Source organism: Saccostrea cucullata, unplaced genomic scaffold (genome assembly GCF_032062105.1).
Source record: "Saccostrea cucullata isolate Sc308-1 unplaced genomic scaffold, CSIRO_AGI_Scuc_v1 ctg4658, whole genome shotgun sequence".
NCBI lineage: Eukaryota > Metazoa > Mollusca > Bivalvia > Ostreida > Ostreidae > Saccostrea > Saccostrea cuccullata.
The window spans coordinates 36,165-44,190 of NW_026931246.1; the positions used below are offsets into that span (position 1 = coordinate 36,165).

Consider the following 8,026-nt stretch of genomic DNA (forward strand, 5'->3'; position numbering starts at 1 on the left):
AAATCTATATTTGTGAAATACCTTCAAAGTAAAGCTCCGTTAATTTTCTCATCACCAATTTAGATTGTATTTGTTATTTTACTATGATTAAATTTCATTGTATCGAGAAACGCTGTCCACTTTGATTGTGATGACTTAATCGTTTGATGATATTTTTATCAAGTTATGTCAACGTTTATCCATATTAATATTTCCCCATACCCAGATAAAGATAATTGCATTTTCCCCACTGGGTGTGTTATTCACTTTCTCCCACATTTGTCTTGAATGTTATGTTCATCCTAAAACATCGTTTTATCTTAGATACTGAAAGTACAAGAACCATACGTTCATCTAAGATAAGCACGAAATCTGTGAGGAAAACGGTTGATCTAACAAGGTTTCGCACATCATTCAAGTTATTTTCAAATATAAGTAGATCTACAAATTTTTGAAACACCTTATTTCCGCGAGATATAGTCATTACATGTAACTATTTATTAGCATGACACTTTTTTACGAATTGTGGTTATTGTTCTGTAAAATTGAGAAAGAATTTTCGCGAATACGCTGTCTCGCTTAGTTACGCAAAAATAGAGTTCTCGTGAATAAAAAGTGATTTACAGTAGAACAAACCATACCGCTTTGACTCTGTAGGATCACGAAATTTTTTATGCATTTACTTCTCACTTACAACAATCAGCATGATCAGGAAGCATTAATATAATTATGATTTGAAAATTGGGCAAGGTTACATACATCGAATTCAGGTTCGAATCCCACCAAAAGACTTGGAGACCGGTCCTTAGTATGAGACTGTATAAACCAATGTCCCGGGTGCTGGCTCGAAAAAGATCCCTCTCTGCTCGATGGGTGGCGAGTATAAGTAAAAAAAAAAAAATGCAGCTCTCCACCGGCATGTGGTGGCATCTCCATATGAGTCAAAAATTCTCAAGATTGACGTTAAACAATATACAATCAATCAATCATACATCGAATTAATTTAATAATCAACTGTTATCAGCATACTTTCAGTACTTTGATTATGCGCTGATCTAGTTATAATATGTCATCTGGCGCAGACCATCGATCATAAACGCAGAAGCCAACATGTACACGTATATGATTAATTAAGAACATATATTTTGAATAACAAACAACCAGCAGGGGATCCTTAATACCTTTGCAGCTTTTTTTATATATAACAGACAGATCGCTCATTGTTTACATCTCTATATTTAGATAATCGCATCATCAACAAAGTAACCACTCGGTGCTCCTCGGATAGTTCGTGCCCCGCACGAGTGTATTGTCGACTTATTAATGGCTGCTTAATTATATATTTATAGCACCGGGTTATTTTCATAGAAATGGACCCCTTTAGAATTTCACCGATGTAAGTTTCAATGTGATTAAAACAAGTTTCAATGTCTGTATCAGTAAATAATGTGATGCATTGATTATCTTTGTATACAATAAGCATGCTCTATTTTGTAGTTACTGTAACTATATTATAAGCTGAGAACATTGAATCATGCGGGTACATTAAACTATATTTGAGATCAGTATTGAAAGCAATAGAATTTAAAAGTTTAACATGTTTTATAAAGTAAAATATTAATAATCTTAATTTATAATCATCGTTATTAAGTTAGTATTGAATGACCTACTAAAATGGCATTCATAAAATTATGGTGTGTAACAACTGATCAAGACATATCAATTCCCTGTTTTTTGTCATTAGGAATACAACCCTAAAACATATGTCCGGGTCAGTGTTCAAGGGACTGTGTGATAAACTTGGGACTTCACAGGTGGTGGCCATGAGGAGAGATGTGATGGACATCAGTGATATGGTGGAAACTCGATTAGGGAGAACAAGTGGTGAGAATAGTGTGAAGATGAGTGGAAGTCATAAAGAAGGATTCAGACTGGAAGGATCAGATATTGACATGATGTTATGGCTAAATGGTCACCATGTGATCTGGGAATTATCTCAGTCTCAGTATTACAACACACAAAGACAAACACTGATCCTCTGTGACTGTTCTGAAAGTCCACCAGGATACACTTTGCTATATTTACTGTCACCAAGCATGGACAGACATGTCCAGAGAGCTTGTTTTAAAATGAATAACAGATATTACATATCGAGTTCGGAATACAGAAAGATTTGGTGTTCATACCTATCTGACTCCATTCCACATGGACCCTGTGTCAGTGGGGTTTATTTTGGGGAAAAGGAATATGATTCTGCCTATTGTTTTGCTTGTGACTTTTGGCCTCCACCTGCTGCGTCATGGAAAGACAGATGTCACTTATGGCCTAAGTCTAATATTGTTGACAAGATAGAAAAAAATGGATGTCACCTTGTAGCAATAGGACATACATCAGGACATCATGTACACAATGAATGGAGAATTTCTTTCTCTCTAGCAGAGCATAAACTTGTGCGTGCTATGAATCACTGTCAATTCTTAACTTATGGCTTGCTGAAATTGTTCTTAAAAGAAATAATTAACAATGATAATGCCATAAGTACTGGTGACAAATTACTGTGTTCCTACCATATGAAGACAGCAGTTTTCTGGGTGGCACAACGAAATACAATACCTCACTGGTGTCCACAAAATCTCCTGGAGTGTTTCTGGGTCTGCTTTAAACTCATCCTCAAGTGGGTGTATGAGAGAGTCTGTCCTAACTTCTTCATTCCGCAAAACAACATGTTTCTGAGTAAAGTCCACGGTGAAGCACAGCATCAGCTATTTATAAGACTGTATGGATTGTATGAGAAAGGTTTAGCATTCCTTCTAAAAAGTCCCTCCATTAGGTCTTGTATAATAAATGTCCTTCACAACCCCCACCTCTCTATCTGTACAGATGAACATACTCTGATTTCTGAGACTGAGTTTGATATTCAACTATAAGGGGAGTTAGACACACATGACGCAATATCACTTTACATACTAAACCTAAAATATTGTATGAAGTCCCTACATATAATAGAACAGATGATGGGTTCACCCCGCCTGACACAGTACCAAGTCTTGATGCTGCAGAAACTTACAACATCTGTCCTTCAGCAAACTGTTTTTATAATAGACAGGGAAACTTACACACTTAAAAACAAACTTAGGTATAGAGCTAACAAAATCTCCTGTTACATGCTGAAAATAGCGGCTAAGTTTGGTTGTATTTCTGACATGATGTACATAGCCATGTATTATTATGAGACACTTAGATTCATGGAAGCTTTATCTATTATAGAGATAATCAAGGTCAAGTTAACACAGCATTATGTTATTCATAGATATGTAGACACAGAGATGTATACTGAGGCTGTAGGGGGACAGTCCTGGTCTACAGAGATGTATACTGAGGCTGTAGGGGGACAGTCCTGGTCTACAGAGATGTATACTGAGGCTGTAGGGGGACAGTCCTGGTCTACAGAGATGTATACTGAGGCTGTAGGGGGACAGTCCTGGTCTACAGAGATGTATACTGAGGCTGTAGGGGGACAGTCCTGGTCTACAGAGATGTATACTGAGGCTGTAGGGGGACAGTCCTGGTCTACAGAGATGTATACTGAGGCTGTAGGGGGACAGTCCTGGTCTACAGAGATGTATACTGAGGCTGTAGGGGGACAGTCCTGGTCTACAGAGATGTATACTGAGGCTGTAGGGGGACAGTCCTGGTCTACAGAGATGTATACTGAGGCTGTAGGGGGACAGTCCTGGTCTACAGAGATGTATACTGAGGCTGTAGGGGGACAGTCCTGGTGTACAAAGATGAGAAAGGCTGTGGCACTGGATATCAGACTTAGCAATGAAATCCATTACATCAGGGAACTGATACCAGAACAGCAGTCTGCTTTACAGAACATTAAAGCTAACTCTTCATTACGTATCCCACCCTTTGTCCTGTTATATATGCTAGAGATCTTGTGCTACAAACATGTAGGCACAATGAGAGCACAAACAGCTCTAAATGATCTACAGACCCTAGTTCACTGCTCTATACTCATACCAACAATCTCTCAGACAAAGACCATTTCACAAATTACAGACAGCTACAGAAATGAGAATTCAGAGAACTTCACACTAAGATGTCTAGATTAGTTAAATAAATGAGACATTTGTAGATTCCTATCTAGTACAATTATTACCGGTAATTTGAAATTTTCTTCTTCATTATGTAAATGTCCATTTAATTGATTTTAAAATCACAAAACATTTTAAAAATTTAAAGAAGTTTAGCACATCCTTGTGTAAATATAGAAGATTAAATACACTTCCAGAAATCTGAATGTTACATTGTCATTTTTTCTGTTCATATCCACTGAAAAATGTGAACTCGAATGCATCTCTTGTGTAAAACAGATTTTGATTGATTGGCTAAAGCACTGGTGTTTGAGGCATTAAGGAGAGTAAAAGTTTTTGAAATCACAATAGTTCATAAAATAATAATGGTCACAAAAATGCTGATCACACAAAACAAATATTGCAAAATACTGATTAATAGTTTTTAAGCTTCATCATTTTACATTGGGTTTGATCGGTAATAAAACAAATTCTTTATTGGCTATATCTTAATGAAAAAAAATCCTTAATTACTATAAATTAATCACAATTCGTAAATGATTATAAGTTAATCATATTTTTGATTAATCATAAGTCCATCAAAATTTTCAATTTATTATTATTGAACCAATGTGTGCATTCTCAGTACGGATTCTTCTGACCACTGCCTGTCCTTAAACACATTTTTCTGGAAATTCTACAGCTTACAAAACAGACCTGTTATCCAAAATAGCAAGAATACATTGTATTCTTCAGGGTATTTTTCATTTGTAAAAAGATGCAAAAATATAAGAAATTATTTCAACGCTTATATTATCGTAGGATATGGAGCCAAGTTAATTTTTTTTTATAAACAGATGACAACAAAATGTTATTTTCAACATATTTTATGGTGTTTTCATTTTTAACAATATCCAGATTGCAAAAGTCTTTAGTTAGATTTTGCAGCTTCCCCTTTCTTAAAGATCCCCCTTCGTTACCTTTGACTGAAATCAAAAATCATCTCCGTGCTTTCTTTACACGACTTTTTTCCAAATTATGATTTTCATACAATAACAGTTATCAAATAATAACACACTTAGTGTCAGTATTCATAAATGTATATTTTTTGTCCATCGACGTAATGAAATTTGTGAATACTGATAATAAATCCGAAGTATTTGATCATGGTAGATGGTTTAGCCTGACAAACTTCTGATGTATATGTATCAGTATCTTAGATATAATATTTTTCCGTATGAAAGAGTATTTGTGGGGCTGTCTCAATTCTCTTCTCAGACACTATATGGCCAACATACTTTAATTTTTCTTGAGAGAAAGGTTTACAATACTGTAATGCTGTCTTCCATAGTTTGTTGATCACAGGCTGTAATATCTCTATTATGTTCCTCAAATGTTTTGAGAAAATTATTTAAACATTCAAAAATATAAAACAAATAGTTATATTTAGGTACAGGTCTCCCAAACACTATTCAATCAACCCCTGGTAGGTAGCGGGTGCCTTGAACAAACGAAAAGGCATTCTGTCAAACTCAATAAATCATAAAGCCCCTACAGTAAAAGCTGTGTTTTTTTTCATTTAATCTCAACATGGTGGTATCCAGACATGACATCCTTAAGGATTTATTTCCAATCAGGTTCTTCAAACTTTCTTCAAACATTTTCTCCTATTCTAGGCAACGCATATGCGCGGTCTTTCTTAGTAATTCTGTTTATCGTCCACAGACACTCTCAACTCGTCGTTCTTTTTTCTAACCGATACGATGTTGGTAGAGAGTGGGAATATCGATGGTCGTATTATACCTGCATCTAAAAGTTGTTTAAGATGATCTCTTATTTCTTTAATTATGATTGATAGAGAATCTCTGCTTCGGTAGTCATATGTGATGGAAGGTTGGTGTCACATCTACCTCTGATATTGTGATCAAGTTGTTTGTCCGTTAAATAATAGCAATTGTTTAATTATATGGAAACATCTTGTCCTCAAACCTTTAAAGCCTTGAATATTCACTGCACGCGTTGTATTGGCTGGAATGAATACATGTTCACTATGATCTTATTACAGCAGGTCTTTTATAATGTTTCCTTAAGATTCTCTCCCCAAAACAAATACATCTAAATATGAGGTTCCAAATTGTCTGACGTTCTGCTCGCTGTAGAATATATCACCAAATTCTGTTTAAGCATCTTCTATTAAGGCTCTAATGATTTGTTCACAGTAAAACTGGCACTGACAAATAATAGTCTGTGTCATCAACAATCAGGAAAAGTAGAATAGTAATATTGTCATCTGTTTTGAATAGGTTTTTCAGCAATATGTCCTTCATAAAAAAATGTTTGCCATTACAGAAACTGTTGAACCTGTGTCCAATAGTGCATGTGTTTTTACACCTTCAATCTTAAATGAAACTTACACTGGCCCTCCTTCCAAATAGTGACGCTGTTGAATAATCAATCAGACCTACCGTATAACGGGTTTTCTTGGCGAGTGTAAAATTTGGCGTTTTGCTTGTTTAAACGTATGCCATTAATTTGGCGTCTTTTATTTTAGCAGATCAGTGACTCATCTCTTTGCAGTTGAACACTTAGAAGAGTACTGACTATTTCAGCGATTGAAATTTTAGCGGACTACCATCGACAAGACAAGCCAAATTTAGCACCCTGCTGAAATAACCCGCTATACGGTATCTCCCGCGTCCCGCCATAGTTAGCCTCCTCATTTTTAAGTTCTCCTTTTATGGTGCAAGCGTACACGACATCCATATTTGACATGTCCTTCTTGTCCACAACTTTAGCAAATTGCAGGACCTCTTCGTGCACGAAATTTTGGTGACCTCATCGTATCATAAGTTGATCTTAAACTTTTGAAGGAAGACCCACATAGCAAAAACCAGCTTTATGTCTGCAAACAAGGTCAAGTGTGGAAAACGAATAAAAATCCGGCTCCTTTTCCTTAAAACTTTTAAATGGCCAAAACTCTATAAAAAAGGAAACAAATTATGGCTCACTTGTTACTCATCAAGGTATCCAGTTTCAAACCGTAGTAAATTATACCCCGCTTCCCATATGAGAAGAAAGGCAGTATCCATGTTTTGCTTTGGGAAACCCATAATATGTGTCGAATCAGAAAGTAAAATAGTTTATTATAATTACATGTATATATGATTGTTGTATTTAATGTAATATTAATATGTAGTCGGAAAATAGCTCTTCAGAGCTAATGTTTATTGTTTGATATACCCGACTTTAAATAAATGTTATCTAATCTTATCTTACAATTATAATAGTCATTATAAAATGAAAGTGGATTAAGAGGGTTTTCCTGTACTATTTATATATAGCAATTGATACTTTTCATATCGTTACCTGTAAAAATGGACCCCATTAGCACGTCACCAATGTAAGTTTTAATGTATATTGTACTTTAAGTATTTACATTGTCTGTATCAGTGAACAATATGTGATAACTTGATGTACAATTAGCAGATCTATGTTTTTACTTCTTGTTCTTGGAAAATTGCACAGGTGTCAACAAATTGAAAGTGGGGTGACTAGTTTAAGTATGTTTGTGTGTGTGTGGCGGGGGGGCTTAGCCAACAAAAACATTAACCCCAATTTTCATTGCCTATATTAGGTCTATCTTTGCATAAACCAAGGGGGGCGCAGCCCCCTAACCCCCATTTCGACGCCTATGAATTTATTATGAGTTGAAACCAATCATGCATGAGGTCCATGTTAAACATTATAAATTTACATCAACTTTGAAAGAAATAAGAATTTTGAAAGCTTAGAAGGCTAAGAACAAGATATAAATAACTTTAATATTTAATCATCGAAATTATGTAAATATTGAATAATTTATATAGTGAAGTCGCCAATTCCGGGTCACGTCTGGGTGTTTCGTTGATATTTTGCAAATCTGTTCAATTTAAATTTTATGCAATATATGTATTTAAAGAACAAATAGT

General features: G+C 35.3%; 1 protein-coding gene across 2 annotated transcripts; it reads left to right on the forward strand.

The window, feature by feature from the left end:
• The first annotated feature begins 1,079 nt into the window (after positions 1–1,079).
• On the forward strand, positions 1,080–4,176 carry LOC134231929 (uncharacterized). Of its 2 annotated transcripts, none has more exons than XM_062713880.1 (2): positions 1,080–1,375; positions 1,724–4,176. In XM_062713880.1, exon 2 carries the CDS (start codon positions 2,964–2,966, stop codon positions 4,095–4,097), a length of 1,134 nt encoding a protein of 377 aa, XP_062569864.1. In that variant the 5' UTR covers positions 1,080–1,375; positions 1,724–2,963; the 3' UTR covers positions 4,098–4,176. The 2 variants fall into 2 exon arrangements, with proteins under 2 accessions (XP_062569864.1, XP_062569863.1); XM_062713879.1 differs by having other exon boundaries at positions 1,088–1,375; positions 1,724–3,146.
• The last annotated feature ends 3,850 nt before the right edge of the window (positions 4,177–8,026 follow it).

What these genes read in the sequence shown, in the direction of transcription:
- LOC134231929 (XM_062713879.1), top strand. Translation starts at nt 1,350, where the DNA reads ATGGACCCCTTTAGAATTTCACCGAT. An exon ending in CCCTTTAGAATTTCACCGAT is followed by an intron (nt 1,376 to 1,723) that starts GTAAGTTTCAAT and finishes TTTTGTCATTAG; the next exon opens with GAATACAACCCTAAAACATA.